Source organism: Microtus pennsylvanicus, chromosome 6 (assembly GCF_037038515.1).
Source record: "Microtus pennsylvanicus isolate mMicPen1 chromosome 6, mMicPen1.hap1, whole genome shotgun sequence".
NCBI lineage: Eukaryota > Metazoa > Chordata > Mammalia > Rodentia > Cricetidae > Microtus > Microtus pennsylvanicus.
Window position 1 is genome coordinate 108,701,170 of NC_134584.1, and position 18,986 is coordinate 108,720,155.

Sequence of the window (18,986 nt, forward strand, 5' to 3'; positions counted from 1 at the left end):
CCAGCTTTCCAAGACAGGAAAGGCCCCAGGGCAGCTACAGCATCAGGCTAGGTATAGGTGTCAGCAGAGGAGCAGGCAGGTTTGGTTAAGGATTCTGTCATTTCTTTATTGGGCAGGGATGAACATCATTCTGTAGAGGTCTTTGTGCTGGCCTGTGCATTATCTACACAGATGTACATAGACATACACACCATGCCAGTGCTTTGGGGACCAAGGTCAAACTCTTCTCAGGGGGATTAGAAAGAAGCTGCTTCTGGATTCTGAGGCTGTGACCCGACTCAGGAGGGAAGCCATTGGTCCCAAGCCAGGGTGTAGTGGACAGTGCTGGGGTCCAGGCACTCTGCTGGGAGGAGCTGGGGTTGACACAACAGTCTGTTCCATCCCTATACTGGGCTGGTGGTCAGGTCCAGCCCTGCCCGAGGCAGGTTCTTAGGCATCTTGTGGCCTCATCTGGAGACCCTGAGTGCTTCATGGGCCACCTGGGCCCTTTTCATGCCAGGCACATCAGAGGATAACCCTGCGGTCCAGGTGATCACCACGTCCGCTGCGCTGGTGTCTTACTTCCAGGTGCTGTTTCTGGACTTTCTCAAAGTGCTGCAATAGCTCTGTATAGTCGATGCTGGGGGAATCACCTTTCTGGGACTTGGGGGCAGTCTTCAGACTGTCTCTGGGAAGATGGGCAGAAGTCAGAATCAGTGTCTGCATCATGGCAGGTACTGGTGAGATTCAGCTTCTTGGCATGTGTGTGACATGACCCTGTCCAGCAACACCTTTCTAGCATCCAGATCCACAGTACTTGGGGTCCCATGGCTATTCCCTTTCCTGCAGCTGGTGGGAACAGCCAATACACTGCCTGGATATATCTCAGCCTGTAGGCTGTTGATGGTGCCCAGAGCAGGCACTGCATGGGGAAGCATTTCCTGTTTACCAGTGGCTCCCTTTGGGGTGAGAGCCAGGGCTAGCAGCCAGCCAGGAAGCCAGCTGGGGCCTGGAACAGGGTCTGGGGAGAAGGGGGAGGCAGCAGCTCAGCCCTTTCTCAGTAGCATAGCTGGTGCTGCGGACAGCTGAGATTACTGAAGTCTCTCTGCTGGGCCTGCAAGTTGGCAGGGCAATGGGTCCCAAGGCCTGCAGTCACCACTGTCGCCAGAGAAGAAAAGCTGATCTCCCCATTGGACATGGTGATGGCACCTACATTCCTGCTGCTACCATTCTTTGTTGTATACAGCCGAAGAGTCACACAGTTGCGCACTGTGTATCTATAGTGCACACGGTCCTCCCAATTGATGTACCAACTGTGTTGCCTCACATCAACTGTGTTTAGCTTGCCACTCTGGTTCCTGTCCCCCTCTGAACTTCCAGCATAGCCTATGTGCCCCTCCCTCAATGGCTTGGAAGCCCTGGCAAAGGGTTTCATGAAGACTGTGGGCCACTCAGCTAGGCGGACTTCCCAGGACCTCTGCGTTGGTCAAGAGGCCCCAGCATGGCTGGTGTTGAAACAGCTGGGGAAATGAGCTAGGCAGGCCTGGCCTAGACACTTGACCTGGGGCATGTTGACTCCATTCCTATTCTGTAAAGGAGGCTGCCACAGGAGCCATGTCATGGCGTGAGTATAAGGTTCCCTCCTGATATTACACGAAAGAGACTTGCCTGGCGTCCAGCCCTAGTTCAGGTCTGATGAGCAGCTACACACAGCTGCCCAAGGCTGGTGCACCTGGCTGCGGTTTAGACTAGGGAGACATCATAGAGCTTCCACAACGGTACCTTCCCCAGTGAGGTTGGCTGAAGTTGCAGAGTGTTGCAGCCTGTCCAGCTTCAGGCCAGGATCAGGGCATAACTGCTCCCAGATTCAACTTTTGGGGACTTGAGTCATTTTCCACATGCTAGCCCACAATGCTCTTTCTTTCAAGGAGGACATACTGTCTGAAAACATCTTAGTATGTATTCCTGGGCCTTGAGCCACTGCCTCCTGAGCCAGGGCTTGATCACTGTTGGCTAGAGAGTGAAAGTGGCCTGGTGATGCCTACCTGGCTGTCGTTTGGGGGCCTCTGCTGTTGGTTGACTCTCCTGGGAACCGGAGAAGAGGCCTCTCCGGCCCAGCAGCTACTGGGAGAGGGAACAACCCAGATTCCTAAGAAGGCAGAGGGACTTGGAGCTTCTAGCCCTAGGTCCAGGATGTGGCCATTATCCAGACCATTTAGTCTGGAACAGGGGAGATATTCGAGGCTCCAGAGATGATGGGGGGGGGGGGAGAGGTCTGTGAGTCTACATGCTGTCTTGACAATACCCTTAAAAAACACGGAGCCCAAGTCCAGAACAGCAACCAGTAAGAGGGTTTGAGGGGTGTTCTTAGTTTTGTCAACTTGACACAAACTAGAGTTGCTTGGGAAGAGGGAACTTCAACCGAGGAACTACCTTCATCAGACTGGCCTGTGGGCATGTATGTGGGCATCTTTTGATTAATGATTGATGTGGGTGGTGCCATCCCTGGGGAGGTGGCCCTGGGTTGTGTAAGCAAGCGAGCTGCGCAATCCATGCAGAGCAAACCCATGCTTTCCTCCATGGTCTCTGCTTCAGTTCCTGCCCTGCCCTCTCAGTGATCAACAGTGATTTTTCACAGCAATAGAAAGCAAACCAGGACAAGATACCCAGGGTCGGGGCTGGGGAAGCAGCTGTACCTTGCTCTCTGGGACTTCAGAGTAGTGAGCTGTTCTGCCCCATGGTAAGGGGATCCTTCCCTGCCACGAGCAGCCCTGCTGCTTGCTTGAGACAGCATCTCATGTACCTCAGGCTGGCCTTCCTATCCAAGGACACCCTTAACTCCTGATTCTCCTGCCTTTACTTCTCCAGTGCTTGGATTGTAAGTACCACCCTACCCACCACAATGCCACGCTTCCTTTCCCACAATGCCACGCTTCCTTTCCCACAATCCTCAGGTACTGGTTGGCAGGGTGAGTAGTGACGCCGCAGTCCAGAGCTGACACGCTCCCCCCACCTACCATATATCTGCTGCCAGCTCTCCTTTAGGGACCTCTCGCCCCACTGAGGATGGCTAGAGAGAGCCGGGAGATGTGGGTGAGCGAGCGCATAAACCTCCCCAGCTGTGCTGCTTGCAGGCCGCCTGTCTGCCACCTGCCTGCCCCACCCTCCCTTTCCAGAGTATGAGCTGCCCCTCTGCACCCAGCCTGTACCTGACTCCTCCTCCAGCTGTCTGTGTCCATGCACATCTCCATTCAAACTTCTCAGGTCCTTGAGAGGCAGGAAGGCTGAGAACACCTCAACACCTCCTGCTCATTTACTCCACAGATGTATTTACCAAGAAACTGGGAGCCCAGAGAGGGCATGGAACTTGCCTGAGGCCACACAGCAAAGCTATGGAGAACTTGGGACAGATCCTATTCACTGACCCACATAAGAATCTTCTACACAAGGGCCCCATTCTTGGGCTCAAGATTCTCTTGATGGACCATACAGAGGCTGAGGAAACCCTTTTACCTAGTTTCTCTTGGGGGATTTATCTTGCCCTTGACTTGTACAGCTTTTCTCCCCCCTCCCCTCCCCAGACACAGAAAGGTACTCTGGGAAGTGGTAGGGTTTGTGGCCTGGCCTGAGGTCTCTCCCAGGGCAGTGCCCTTCCTTCCCGCACCTCATCAGTGCCTGTAAAGGACAGGCCGGGGAGGCGTGCTGCCATCTCAAGGCCTCTCTCCTCTCAGAAGCAGGAGAGGAGTCCAGACCAGCCCAAGCCTGCAGTGGCTTCCCTGCATCCTGGTGCACTCAACACACCAAGTGTTCCAGACTTCACTTGGTTGAAACTCGGAGCTGACAAGACACAGCACAAGGGTGACTGGGAAAGGGGCAGGGAAGGTGGACTGGGCAGCAGGCCTATCCTGAGGCTGTCTGCATCTACCCTTAGGGCAAACGCCTGAGGCCTTCGCTGCAGCAAGGCGCCAGGCCTGCTGAGTGGCTCCAATGGCCTAGGAGGGAATTCTAGACACATAGGGCAGCTGATGCAAGCTGGGTGCACTCCATTCAGTGTAAATCTTCTCAGTGGCTCTGCTTGTTTCCATGGTGACCTGACAAGTGAAATTTTCCATCTCCGATGCCAAATGCCTGTGGATGAGGCAAAGCCTCCAAGGGTTACCAAATATAGACACAGCCCAACAGACTGTGGGGCTAGGGCCAGCAGAGGGTTCAGGGTGGGAGCCTGGACCCCCCTGCCCAGAGGATGCCAGACAAGTTTTTCCTGAGAGCAGGACCCTAGTAGAGTAGCTCTGGTGCATTCTTGCCTTCTGTTCCTCTGGCATGGTGGGAAGGTCCTAGTGATGCCGCGGCTCGCAGAGGGCCAGGTTTGAACATCTACTAGAATGGAATGGAAGGCGTCTAAGCCTGGGAGGTGCCTAAGACTCGGCTCTACTTGACTCTCAGGACCCTCACTCTCCATCTCTGGAGCTCCTTCTCCAGGGGCCTCTGCTGGGCAAACAGCTCAAACTGAGGCCTAGTCTCTCTGAGCTCCCCAAGCTGCTCAGGAAAGCATGGTTATATATTTCTGCCCCGTGAACACTCCCAGAACCTCCCATCTTGGGATCTGTTGTGGATCTGAAGACAAAAGAAAGGAAGTTGTGGGGTGGACAGGGAGGGCTGAAATGACAATCAAGTACAGGAACAGGGCACCAGAGCAAGCCGCTGGGATCTCCCAGGGGACAGGCCTGGAGGACAGCAGTGCCCTGGGCCCAGCACTCACTCAGTCTGCAGCAGCTCAGGGTTGGGCACGCACTGGAGCCGGTGAGACAGCAGCTGGAAGGCACTGCTCTGCGGCAGCAGCATGAGCAGGCCGTACAGGGCCTTGATCAGGTAAGGGTTGTTCTTCACGTCCAGCAGTTGCAGGCGCAGATCTGCAGCAGGGCAGAGGGCAGGCGTCAGGGATCCTGGGCCTGCTCTGGCATAAACTAGCCCAGATCCCCTGCCTTATCCTGTCTGGGAGAGGACGGGACCTAGCACTGCTAGGCTGAGACACACCTGTCTTAGGATGAAGAGTGGCTCCTCTACAGCCAGCCAGGCCTCTCGAGAATTTTATGGCCATGACCTAATTTCTCCCTACCCACCCATTTGACTGACCTATCTAGCAGCCCCCTTAGCCTAAGATTCCCAAACCTGCTGTTGGGCTAGGCCCACCTTCCCTAGACCCAGCTGCTTCCTTGGTAATGAGAACTGGGGGGTGGGGGCTTATAGAATAACAGATTCCCCAGTTGGCTCTGCACGTGCCAGCACGTGAGCTATAAATAGGGTGAGCTGGAGAGAAAGAGTGGATTAGGGCTTTGCTAAGGGAGGGCAGGATGGGAAAATGCCTTTTTGTGTAGCGAGGCACACACCAAAGCCCCGAGTGTCTGGGAGGTGATTTAGATATCCAACTGAGACCTCTTTAAGGGCAGGGACACCCTTGCTTTCTGCCCAGCATCTATGTCAACCCCAGGAGTCTAGACCCGCTAGTGACCACCTGCATCTCAAGGTGGCTGCAGCCCGTCTGAGGCCTAATGGGAAGACTGGATTGGGAAGATTCTTTCTTTCCCCTCCTGGGCCTTTGTAGTAGCAATGCTCCTCCTGTACCTTAGACCTTGTCAGACATTATGTGCAGACTGTGAGCCACACCTTCCAGAGAGTGGCTCTGAGCCTTGGAGAGTAGTCTTGCCTCCCAGCAGGAGTTGGGCAAGGAGTCTGGGAGGATGCTGGGAGCCTGAGCAGTCAGGCCCTGGTGCCAGGTAGCAGAGGACTGGGTGGCCTTTCATAGTCCCTCCTCATATCCCAAGAGGTGGAAGCCATGGACACCTATGCTATGGTAACATGCATATCTGATACTTATCCAAGTTCCCAGCACAGAACTCCTACAACCCTCAGTCTCTGAAACAAAATGTCTTGCATGCTAATGCACTGAAGGTTGAGCTGATCACAATGGCCAAAGTAAATCAGCCATGCTTAAATCATGAAGCTCTCATAAAAACACAGGCTTCGGCTGGGAAAAGCATGCCCTCCTTTTCCTCCAATTCCACTGTAGCGTCCTTTATGAGAAGCAGTAGCCGTGCTTCCCAGAGTTCTGTGAGCCACTCAAGCAAACTAAACAAACTCAATGGCTTGTATGAGCCCTGATGTATATATAGCTGGAGAGTCAGAAGCCTAGGACCTGTGAGACTGGATGCTAGCTCTAGGTAGGCTGCATGAGGACTGAATTGCATTGGAGGATGTTCAGCTAGCTGGGGGAGCAGGGAGGAACACCTGTTAGGGTTACAGAAGAATTGACCTGCAAGGTGTGTGCATAGAAAAACTTTTTACCATGCACACAGCTCTGGGGCAGCCTGAACTTACTTCCAGTTCTTTCTTCCCTTTGGGCCTCAAGGAAACTAAGCCTTGCATCTTTGCTGTCAGCACTATCCCCACCTTATACTTGATCAGCCCTAACCTGCCTTCAGGGGAGTTCCTCTACCCTGTGGGGCCCTCAGGAAGTGAGATGCTAGGCAGGGCATGCTTTAGAAGGTTGAGAAGAGGGTTTCCTTCCCGCTCTGCTGTCTCCAGGACCTGAGTCACTGCAGCACCTGCTGCTTGGAGCAGCTGGTCCTTTTACTGTGGGAGCTGGGCAGGAGGATCCTTGAGTCCTGCATTTGCTTTTGGGTTCAGGGTAAAGGCTGATTGCTCGGACAAATATGCCAGCAAGAGTTAGAGGCCCAGGTGGTCACCCAGGCTAGGAAGGTGGCTGCAGCCAGGGCTGCCTCTGGCTTCTCTACCACACTGTAAACACACGTGTTATATGGAGTGCTTTGGGAACAGGCGCGGCATGTGTGGAGGTGCCAAGAGTTGTGCTCACCCAGCTAGCGCTGCTTCTGCACATTCAGCCTGGGTGTTACTCACCAGCAGCTCCCACCCATTTGCTCCTGGCAAATGCTCTCTTCCTCAGGAGAGGAGAGGGCACAGCTCCTGGATGATCAGGAACCCCAGGGACTCAGGGCAGAGGAAGTAGGCCGGGAAGGAGCAGCTAGGGACAGCCCCAGGGCAGGGTCTGATGGGTTTCGTGTCAGCACTGGCCTGTGTGTATGTGACAGCCATTTTGAGGAAACGGACAACATTAATTCTGATGCCATGCACCCCATCCCACTCCAGCTGGCTTCTTATCACAATCACTATCATCTCTTAATAGTACACTCTTGACATTCTAGAACACTCCTGGGTTCACTGCCCTCTTTTCCCTCTCCAAATTCAGTCAAGATGGTATCTAAACTTGGCTCTAAAGCTCCCCTTCTCCCTCCGGGCCAGCTGAAGGTCACAGCAGGTCTATGGTGCTGTTAGAGGCAGGGGTTTGGACAAGGACTCTTACATGTAAAGATGGGACACTCAATCAGCTGCACCAGTTTGTCCACCTCTGTGAGGAAGTCCACGGTGACCTCCAGGTCCCCACTGGGTGGGCGGTCAAGGAAAGTCTCACCATTGGGAATGTCTTTGTCCAAGGAGAGGCAAAGGATGGACTCCAGAGCCTGGGCTCAGAGTTCCATGTGTCCCTCCCTGAGACCTAGTTTACAGTGTACAGCCTGGCTCTGTGATTTAGTACACGAAGAATATACATCTATTCTCTCTGCCTTTCTGTCCTTCTAGCTGGAATGTGGCCCAGCTGTCCCTTTTGCATAGGTGCTTGGATTCTGTTCCCACAGCTGTCCTTTGCCTGCCTGGGCCCACAAAGACACTTATTGTGGCCCTGTAGCTCAGCAGGAGGGGGCTGGCAAGAGAGCACCCTGGTTTTTGCCTGAGAGGACAGCTCCTTAGCAGGTTAGGGAAGCTTGGGAACTGGCCAGTGAGTTCTTGGTGTCTGGGTCACATAAGAGTCTGAGAAGGGCAGGCTTAGGCTTTGGAAGGATGCCAGGCAAGAACATTCAAGACCCTTCACTGAAGCCTGCATGGCCCAACTTCTGGCCCCTCACAGCAGGACAGTCTTATTTCCTGAATACTGTTCTGCTCCTAGGAAATAAATCAGGTTCAAAGATAAGGGTGTTTTGCTTCTCAGTGGTAGATTAAAACAAAAATTCTGACTCTGGATGCCTGGTAAGGCAGGTTAAGACCTGTGTCTGTGTGGTGGGCTCCTGGCTTCCACAGTTTCACCATGTGAGCCAACTTCAGGCTCTTGTTCTTGTAACAAAGCATGTTCTTGTAACAAAGCCTTTCCTTCCTTCCTTCCTTCCTTCCTTCCTTCCTTCCTTCCTTCCTTCCTTCCTTCCTTCCTCTTTTCTTTTTTTCAAGACAGGGTTTTCCTGTAGCTTTGGACCCTGTCCTGGAACTAGCTCTTGTAGACCAGGCTGGCCTTGAACTCACAGAGATCTGCCTGCCTCTGCCTCCCGAGTGCTAGGATTAAAGGTGTGCCCCACCACCGCCAGGCTAAAAGCAATCTTTTTCTTTGGTTTTGGTTTTTGCGAGACAAGGTTTCTCTATAGCTTTGAAGCCTATCCTGGAACTAGCTCTTGTAGACCAACTAGGCTGGCCTCAAACTCACAGCTATCCGCCTGCCTCTGCCTCCTGAGTAACAAAGCCTTTTCTATTCATAGAAGGGGCAGGAGATAGAGAGAACTGAGTACCCCATCTCTTCTCTCACTCAGCCTGTCTCTATTCCTGAGCTTTTCCAGGCCTACCTCTCCTTTGGGAGGCTCTAAAGGGGCTGTTTACTGATAACAGCCCCTTCCTGAACATATCCCATCAGCACCCCTGGCGGAAGGCCTTGGTGATATCCAAGCCCTGGAACTAAGTACAGGAAGATGGCAGCAGGGCCACTCCTGGTCCTTACTGGGGGACTGAACGACAATGAGAGGATACAACTTCTGGATGAGGTCATAGGCGTGCCGGTAGTTCTGGGTGAGGAAGCAGAGTGACACGGTGGTGACTGGGTTGTGGCACCAGGAACGGTACAGGCAGCAGAAGAGGTTCTGGCTTTCCTGGGGAGAGGTGCAGCAGTTAGAAGGCTCGGCTCCCTGTCACTGGGGCCACACGGGGCCTACGGAAGGAAGGACCTTGAGGGGCTGTGACATGGGGCTCTTGGGGGCAGCTGGGGTGCCAGCTCAGCACTGGGCTGTGTTTGGCAGCCCAGCTGGGAACAACTGTCACAAAGGAAATGCTGACAGCTCCTCAGACCCTGTCATTACCTCTTGGCCCCACAGAGCCACGTGGTAGTGGCAGCAAGGGCCTAGTCAAAAGTGAGCCTTCCCTTTGTAAGCTGGCATTTCTGCCCCTGGCAAAATGACAGTAATTGTCTTTCAGAACTCTGTGGTTCCAGAGCCCGGGGCTGGGAAGAAATTTCCTCAGGAGTGGGGCTCCTTTATTCATCTCAGATCCACCTTGCCTACTTTGGCAGCCCATCTCCTGCTCTCAGTGTACCAGGAAACCTGTCCTGCAGCTGCACCCACGCTTAGGGAGCCCCTGAGCCGGAGGAAAAATTTTAAGGCCTCTGCAAATGTCTGCAGGGAACCACAGGAGCAGGGCTGTGGCCTGGATCATTCCAAGTCACTTGGCCTCAGAAATCCTCATAGACACAGACTAAATGTCTTTGAGCCTCCCATTGAGGGGTTGAGGTAGGGTCATGCTGGGCAAGGGGCAGAGGGAAAGTGACCCAAACCCAGACTGGGAAATAAATCCCTGGCATTATGCATCCATGATGGCACCAGACCCTGTGAGCTGAGGGAAGCCCAATGTCTTGGTCAGATCATGTGGGCACTCCTAGGCCTGCAGTGTTTCTCTGATTTTTCTAATCTAGCTTTGGGCATCCTTACCCAAAGCCTGGGACAGGAAACAGTGAGATACTATGATAGGCAATTTATGAGACAGATGTGTCCAGCTGTGGGAGTGGGGCCAGAGCAAGGAGGAACACAAGGAGAGCAATTAACCCTTTGTTTTCCAGCAGTACTTCAATTTTGACTGTGAGAAGGGACTTTGCTGAGCAGAGAACCCAGAACCAGCAGGCTTGTTTCCAAAGGGATAGTGAAAGGTGGGGCAGGAATTGAGAAGAGCATGTGGACCCAGCCTGGGACAGGGAGGACTCCCAGTTTACCCCCATGGACCTCCTGGGACCAGCTGAGGAGTGAGCTGAGTGCCTGTGCACCCACAGGCCTAACACTGGGGTCAGAGGAGTACCAGAGTCTTCAGGTCCTTGAGCTGGTTTCTCAGCTGGAAGAGCTCAGTGGAGGTGAGCAGGATAGTATTGAGGGTGTGCACCATGGTGGACGCGAACTTGAGGTCCTCCTCCCGAAGCAGGATGTCTGCCATAGAGTGGAAGATGTTCTCTGCATTCAGTAGGAGGCAGAGCTGCCTGGAAAACAAGACAGAAAGGGTCACACTACAGAGCTTTTCAGGCTCCCAGAGGAATCGTCTCTTTCTTAGGGCTGTAGGGGCCTCAGTGCTGGGGTGTATGTGGGAATGGGACTTCAGAGCACACAGAGTACCTGCTCTTTACTTTCCAACATCACCTACCTTGATCCAGAAACCAGGGCTTTTATATGCTTCATCTGTGTCCCCCCCCCCCCAACAGAACAGTCAGGCCTTTGGCTACCAGGGATGCACCAAGATACCTTCCTAGGATTTTACATACATCAATAATGCTTCCCCATGCCAAGGTGTTCTGCCCCTCTTGGACCTTACTACTCTCTAGACTTCATCTTCACTTGAAAATATCTCCACGCCCAGGTCATGAAAGCTCCTTGGGGTCGGAGTGTCTGTTATTCAGTTGTAGCCTTAGCTAGAGGGATCCCTGCAGGTCACTGGTGCCAGCAGCATTTGTGAGCTGAATGGACTCTACGTCAATGCAGTGGCATAGGGAGGTGAAGCAACTGGACCACAGTAGTGCCTGGCTCCACTAGCCCCCATATATTTCTTTTGGTAAGACTTGGGGTAAGGATTGGGCTCTAAGAAAAAGGCTCTGTTATCAAAGAGGAACCAAGGGAATGAAGAAAAGCGGATTTCCCAGGGTCCCTGGGGCAAGGTGAAATAACAGCAGACAAGCACACTTGAAGTCAGACTGGGAGGGCTTGTTGGTGGATCAGGAGCGGATAAGGGCTATTGAGCAGGTGAGTGTGTATGCTTCCTGTTGGTAGGAATTAGTGGTTCAAGGTACCTTGTCCCACGGCTTCTGGACTGGGACTGATGTCTTCTGCCTGCCTGTCCCTACCCCAGGGAAGCAGCACCATAGATTAGACAAGGGGCAGAGGCTTCCAGTATTGTGCACTGAATGATATGAACCACGTTTGAGGCAATAAGCTTGAAACAAGGCTATTCCTCCCAGGCACTGCACTTGTATGGAACTTCATCAGGGCTGGATTTCCTTCTCTTGAACACCAGTCACGGCTTTGCAAATGGGCTTGAGATGATTCTGCCACATCCCCAGCCTCAGTCAAAAACCCAGACTATTAGCCGGGCGGTGGTGGCGCACGCCTTTAATCCCAGCACTTGGGAGGCAGAGGCAGGAGGATCTCTGTGAGTTCGAGGCCAGCCTGGTCTACAAAGGGAGCTCCAGGACAGGCTCCAAAGCTACAGAGAAACCCTGTCTCGAAAAACCAAAAAAACAAAAAAACAAAAAACAAAAACAAAAAAACAAAAACCAAAAACCCAGACTATTCAGTAATGGAGAGGCCAAACTATGAAGTGTAAATATGCCTAGCCTAGATCCAATGGAGCCAGCGGGCTTGGGCATGGTGGGGTGGGGCTGGGACTGGGAGGAGGGAGGACCCATGAACAAGGCGTTACTGAATCTCTACTGCACACCCTCCCAGGTGGAGGGGCAAAGGCAGGAGCCTTGTGGCTTCAAACCCAGGCAGGTGATCCTAGTATCTCTGTAGAGCAATTTCTTAATCTTTTAAATGGGGGAAATACCTGTCTAAAATAGGGGAAGTAGTGTGTGGTGCATGACACTCAGGGACAAAAGCCTCCACGGTACAGATGACAGTCAGCAGGCAGGTGGTAGCCCTTCTGTAGAAATCAGACAATATTTCCCAATCCCACCCACCCTAAACAAGCCCTGTCTCCAAGGCTGTGGGACAGTAATGTTCAAAAAGGGCAGGCGAGGGAGGAAAAGATCACTGACAAATGGCCACAAGTGTCCGTCGCCTGCAGCTGCTGCCGTCTCCATGACAGAGACCAGCAGCTGAACGGCTGCCAGGCAGTGCTTCCCAAGGACCCTAGGTCAGCCAGGCTGGGACTTGCAGCAGCTGGAGGGTTAGGGATGGTTTGGAGGAATGGGAAAGGCTGAGAAGAAGCAAGAAGGCACCATGGTCTCCTGCTGTCCCAGAGAACCTGGGGAATGCTGACGGTGCTAGAGGTCAGGTGGTGGAGTTTTCTGGAATGCTTCTCTTTGCCACTGGCTCCCCTCTACCTTACCTGACTGTGGCACATCCCTTTCTCTCTGGTCCTTGTCTCCCAGTGGGCTCGAATCCCATGAATATGCTCAAAGTGGCCTAGAGTCAGTGACTTCCACATGTGCTCTCCTGCCCTGTGCCTCATTGAAGGGACTCTAGAGGGGACAGTCCTGTGGATGTCTCCCAGGCAATCTGAGCGGCATAGGACAAAAATGAGATCCTTTGTGTCCCCGCAGATTTACCTTCCTGTAGTAGTAAACTCCATACTGCCCACTCAGCTTTATGATCCCCAGTCCTTCATCCTGGTCCAGCCATGTGCTCAGGGCTTTGCCTATGAGTATCCCCACCTCGGCATCATCTCCTGTGGGCTACCACTATCCCGGGAAAAAAGCCAGCATGTCCTGTTGGTCATTCCCAAGACATCTCTCAGTCTGACTCCCTGCTCGCTTAAAAGAAAATTATTTACTTTAAAAATAATTTTATTATTCCTAATTGTGTGCATGTGTGTCTATGTCTTAGTACAGGTGTCTGCAGAGGCTGGGGACCTTAGGTGTTCCGGGAGCAGCAGTTACAGATGGTTGTGAGATGCCCAATGTAGGTGCTAGGAACCAAACCTGGGTCCTCTGTAAAAGCAGTATGAACTCAAAAAGCCCTCTTTCCAGGTATTCCCACACCGAATTGGACAAACCCAAAAGGCAGACCCAAGCTGGCCCCTCCCCTTCTTAGGGCCTCATCTTTGGCTTCCAGTTGGACTTACTGTGAAGCCCAGCTTCTGTTGCTAAGTACAAAACCGCTCTAGCCTCAGCGTCAGGGACTCTACCACATCTGCTGTGCTGACTTCTGGCCATCAAGGTCTCGTGTCCACTCTGTGTCCTGGGGAAGCCTGGGTCTGATGTGCCTTCCCTGCCTGCCAGACTCTTCTAAGAACAGGTGCTATTTCTCTCAGAGCACTGTCGCTGCGGCCGCACTTTTGCTAGGCTCTTGTCTCTCACACTAGGTCTTGCCTGCAGCCCTCAAGTACCTCAAGCTAGGAAGGCCTGATGCTCCATCACCATGGCTGGATGGCCCTGCACGAGGGGACCCGGCTCATCTTGTCCACAGAGGCTGGGGAAATGGCTCAGTGGTTAGTGTGCTATGTAAGTGTGAGGACCTGAATTTGGATCCCCAAAATGTATCCGAATGCTGTGTGGGTATGACGGCCAGCCTCAGAAGGTGGAAGTGAAGTGAGATCCCTAGTGCAACCTAGCCAGACTAGCCATGTCGGCAAGCTCTAGGCTTGAGAGGCCCTACCTGAAAGAATATGAGAGAGCAGCTATTGAAGACAGGTCCCAACGTCAACCTTGGGCCTCTACATGCATGTGCACACATGAAAAACATGCCCCCCCACTACATACACACAAAAAATGGAAAAAGAGTAAAAAGGTGCATGGACAGGCCTGCAGGCACTATTGTGCCCAATCCCGGCACTTCTTTGCTCAGCCACAGGCAGGTTCCTACTTGCTGTAAATGCTGTTTGGCAGACAATGGACATCTACACTTGAACTTATCCCTATACCAGACAGGCCAACCCAGGGCTGTCCTGCTCTGTCTTTCCCGACTCTCTTGGGAAGCCAGTTTATCCGAGGAAGGCTCCAGAGCACACGCGTCCATGTACATAGCTGCTGCCCTCTTGGCTTTACTACTGTAATGAAACACTTGAAGCAGTAACAAAAGGATTCTTTGGCTCACGGGTCTGGAGGCAAAGGGTGAAGCAACACTTCCATCAGAAGCCAGGAAGCAGAGAGAGAGAGAGAGAGAGAGAGAGAGAGAGAGAGAGGGCCCTCTGGGAGGCAGTACTTATGCTCTAACCACAGCACCTTCTCACCAGGAGTCTCCCTTGTGAAAGGTCATCATAGGGAATGAGAAGCTGGGAACAGTCCCTAGAGAGCAACAGTGGGAAGCCCTCGCCCAGGCCTGACTCCGAGTCCCTCCTGATGCTGTGGACATCTGATGAGAACCCCCCTCTGGGAGACCACTAGACCTGTACCTCTGGCCAGCAGTTCCCAAGGCTCCTGCGGGGGTGGGTGTTTCTAGTCCGTTAGCTAGAACTTGTGGCAAGGGGAAGGAAGCAGAGGTGGGGGTCAGCATCTCCTAGGCTATCTGTCACAAAGGCACAAAAGGACAGGAGTAAGAGTGATAGTACAGGCCAGGTCTGGGCAAGAAGAGCAGCTTCTGTCCTGTCCAGAGTGCCCACTATGCCAAAGTGCTGCCCAAGCAACCAAATAGGACAGGAGGCAAGCCTGCATAGGACATGAGACACACACACACACAGACAGAGAGAGAGAAGGCAAAATAGAATGCTTGCATCTTCTCCATCAGGAAGCAGGGGAAGGACAGTCCCAAGTTCTATCACGGGACTGCACAGGCAGCCACAGTTCCCATGTGCCTAGCACTGGGGTATGGACAAAGTCTTCCTGTAGCTTTCTGCAGTTTGCAGACAAGAGTAATCTGAGGTTCAGGGAGGACCCATGCTGCCAGCCAGGTCACACAGATGACAGGAGAGGAAAAATGGAGAATTTAGAACCAGAAGAGTCAGCTTTCTGAGCCCGAGTTCTTCCTCTCACTTTGCCTCTTCTGTGCCTGTCCCTGCGGAGGGGAGGCCTGGCAGATGGCTGCCTTGCAGGGCTGCTGCGTCATCGTTTCTCTACTGAGTCCCAGCCCGGCTTGAGCTGCTTGCTTGTCTCTCAAGCATAGCGTCAATAATGGAACACAGCTTGCAAGCATTACACATTTGCCCATATTTTTTAATACCCGTATTAAAGTGCTATTCATCATGAGACAATGGCCTGGAAAGTGCTTGGGGACAAGGCAGAGAGGCGGTGTGGGAGGGAACCTGTAAAGGGTCCTCTTGTGCCAAACTGGACACGGGTCCATGACGCAGGAAGTGGCAGGAGGGAAGCGGCTAGGTATGCGTGTGGGTCATGTGCTATTGAGAAAGGGTCTCATTAGGCAGCAGTGTGCTGTTGGCCTTCAACTAGGGCTCATGCTCATGTCACAGCGAAGAGCCTTATAGATGTGGTTCTCTTCCCCTCCCATTTCATGCCTTCTGGGTGCTGCCTGGATGGGTAATGGCTGCTCTCTGCTTCTCCAATACAGACCTAGGGCTCCCAAAGGAACAACTGAACACCCCCGGGACTCAAGGGAGGGACTGACCCTTTTCCCTCAGAGCTGAGACAACACTGCTTTGTCCATAGAGACCTAGTATATGCCAGAAGGGCTGCACCACACCTGCCAGGCTGCTGTGGACTTGTGGACCAATGTCCTTTCAATCACTATCCCTGGATAGCTGGCGGAAGCTTTGTCCCCAAGCCCCTACCTGGGACTCACTTATTAGTCCCAACTCTAGAGAACACTGCCCTAAGGCAGCTGCGAGGAAGATCTTACTGGTTTTGTAGTACGTTGGGCCCCCAGGTGACCCCAGAGCCCTTAGTTACTGTGTGTGGCCAGGCTAGGCAGGAGAAAGCTTGACCCAGACCAAGAGAAGAACCAGGCACCAACAGAGGTCTGTGCCTTCCTTCTGCCGTGTTTTCCTGGGAAACCTAAATTCTATATGTGGCTTTAGGAACATTCTTCCCAGGGCCCCACTCCCTACATCCTTCAAGTACAAGCTAGCACAGTTGCAAGGCCAAACTAGTGTCCCCTTCTGTCTTGTTACCAATCCTTCCCAGGTCTCCTGGCCTCTGGACAATGATGCCAGCCCCCTCCCCAGATTCTTCTGGCTCTGACTCTCTGAGTCTTGCAAGGGCATGCTGCTGCCCCATGGACCCTCTGGGCCTGACTAGAGGGTGATGCAATGGTGACATATGACCTGAGGGCAGTTGAGGAAGAGGCTATGCCACTTACTGGGCATTCAGGCTGCTGACTTCCTCCCTCCCTTCCCACCCTCTTTCTTTAGGCCTGGTCTGTTTTAGGGAGTGACTGAGGCAGAAGCAGAAAGGCCTCTGACCTCCAGCAGGGGTATCTGGGTAAGTGTTCAGTCCGGAAGGAAGACAGAGGCTCTAGTTAATGATGTTCCTCCATTAGCTAACCTGCAGACAGTGATAGCCTGCAGTGTTTTTAGGAGCAACCCTAGGTTACCAGGCACAAGTATGGGAAGGGTACCCAAGAAACCTGAGGAAAGTTAAGGGGAAATAGAGACGAGTAACCTCTAGTCAGGAGTCTCTGACATTTCGGACTGTCCCAAAGTCACCGCACCAAGATGACCACCGGCAGGGTGCTGAACAACTGGCCTGTGGGGGACAGACTCAACTATAAACCGAAAAGAGATGGCAGCTGGAGGACCCACCTCCCTCACACTGCAACCTCTCCCAGCAGCTAGTAATACCGACCATCTCTGTTCCAGCCCTCGCTTGCCTCCATGCTAGCTGGCCAGTGACAAGCAGGAAACTTAAGAGTCAGCCCTAGCTGGCAAGTCCCAGTATTCCTCGTACCTTGATTGTGTCATATGAGAAGCAGGATTTAGATAATTTCATTGGCCACCTCCTGCCTGATATAGAAGGTATACCTGCCATCTCACTGAGCACAAGTTTCCAGCTCCAAACATGGCCTCACTTAGTTCTTTGTGCCTGATTCTATGGTCTGGCATCAGGACTGGATTCCTTCTATATCCCACATAGGTCCAAAGATCTCTGGCAGGTGTCTGGGCCAAAGTGGCATCTCCAAGCCCGCCTCTGCAAGATGGGCAAACGGGTACCAGCTCCAAGTGCCTCGGTCCACCTGTCTTGAGGCCAGGACAGATCACTATATTTTCTGCCACTGACTCAGCCTTCTGTTCAGTGTCTTTCTTCTCCCTCTGGAGCTTCACTTCAACCCACAAAATACCACACATGGTAGGGGCAACTCTTGCTTCTTCTCTACACTGGCCACTACTAAATGTTCATGTTCCCTTTAATGGCTCAAGGCCGGGGGGCCTGGGTACTCTCCTCCAAATGCTCAGAGTTTCCCAGCCAACAAACCTGGGTACAACCTAACAGCACGGCTAGAAAATGCAGAGGCCAGAGCCATCCCTTGGGAGCGGGCCTGCTCCCTGACTAACAGCTGGGTTCCTTCAGGGGTTTAAACAGAAAGTAACTTCCAGTCAGCAGAAGCTTGGGTGGGAGAAGGAGTGGGCTCCCGGCCGAGGTTCAGAAAGCTCTAGAGTCCCAGTGCACCCTGCTCCTCCCCCTATCCCCTTCCCATCCAACTTCCTGCTTCCCAAGTATGAAAAACTGTAAATCTGTTTTATTTATTTCTATCAGTCCTAGGCAGTGTGCCCCTCAGGGCAAAGGCAGCTGTGGTAACCCTGCCAACTCATGCCTTAAAAATCCATCGTGTTTAACGCAGCTGATGGGTCTGATACACTTAAGTTACTTGGAAGGGGAAGAAGGAGGCGGTGTCATGAGGGCTTGTTTTTCTGGGTCTTGCTGGGAGTTGATGGAAAGGGGACAGAAGACAAAGTGAGAGGAAGAAAGGGGCCTTTTGTCCTCTGTGCTGCTTGTCCCTCTGTTCAATAGAAGCTCCTGCCAGGCTGGAGGAAGAGTTGTCATAGACACCTGGGTGGGCTCGTCCCAGGGATGGTTTCATTAGGGTGGGAACTGTCAGAAGGAAGCTGACCTTCTGCTGAGGCAGCACGTCCTCACTCTGAGTTTGCTCTAGGCCCTGAAGTTACAGGGGAGAGCAGGAGCAGTGACTTTGTTTCTTCCACAGCCCAGGGTGGGGTTTAGGAGGCCCCATCATAGGAAGAACTCCACCCTGTCCTCAGAAGTTATCTTTGGCTGGCTCAGGGACTTGCTGGGTCTTATTTTCTTGTGTTTATTACCAGCTCTCCAAGGCACATCCACAGGTGCAATGTGAGCCTCCTTTGTCACTTCCTTGTCACGACAGCCTTCAGCCCCTTCCTGCCCTGCCACCAGCCAGCTCCTAGTATCCTTTCCCAGAGCTGAAGTTGGTCCTTCAAGCTGAGCCCTAGCTCCTTCTTGGTCAATATAAATTTCTCACGCCAAGGGATGAGACTGGAATGAAGGGATTGGATACTTGTGGAACTGAAAAGCATGTCCAGGAAGGACCAGGGAGCCTGGTCACCTGCTGTGGAATTCAGCCTGCCTGTGGAGCTGTGTGCTGAAAGGCTGTCTCAGCTGGAGTTGATGCTGCTGTGAAGAAACACCATGACCATAAACAGTTTGGGGAAGAAAGGGCTAATTTCTTTTTACAGCTTGTAGTTACCAACCAGGGGATCCAGGGCAGGAACTTGGAGGCAGGAGGCAGGGCCCACAGAAGAATGCTGCTTACTGGCTTGTTCCTGTCTTGTTTAGTCTGCTTCCTATGCCATCTAGGACCACCAGCCCAGGGATGGCACTGCCCACAGTGAACTGGGAACTCCCTATCAATCATCAATAATAAAAAAAATGCACTACAAACTGGGCGGTGGTGGTGCACACCTTTAATCCCATCACGTGGATCTTCATGAGTTCAAGGCCAGACTGGTGTATATGGGCTATGCAAAGAAACCCTGCCTCAAAACAAAAACAAAACAAAAGCACCACAGGCTTACAAATCTGGTAGGGGGTATTTTGTATTTTCTCAATTGAGGTTCCCTCTTCCCAAATG

The 18,986-nt window shown here is 52.7% G+C and overlaps 1 protein-coding gene across 1 annotated transcript in view; it reads right to left on the minus strand.

Moving 5' to 3' along the window:
• Positions 1 to 80: 80 nt before the first annotated feature.
• Vac14 (VAC14 component of PIKFYVE complex) overlaps positions 81 to 18,986 on the minus strand; it is a 109,342-nt gene continuing 90,436 nt past the window's right edge. The window contains exons 15-19 of the mRNA XM_075977327.1: positions 10,150 to 10,324; positions 8,839 to 8,957; positions 7,358 to 7,437; positions 4,739 to 4,889; positions 81 to 667 (exon numbers count right to left, since the gene is read on the minus strand). Coding sequence (XP_075833442.1) covers positions 505 to 667; positions 4,739 to 4,889; positions 7,358 to 7,437; positions 8,839 to 8,957; positions 10,150 to 10,324 — 688 coding nt within the window. The 3' untranslated portion in view covers positions 81 to 504. The remainder of the gene's footprint in view (positions 668 to 4,738; positions 4,890 to 7,357; positions 7,438 to 8,838; positions 8,958 to 10,149; positions 10,325 to 18,986) is intronic.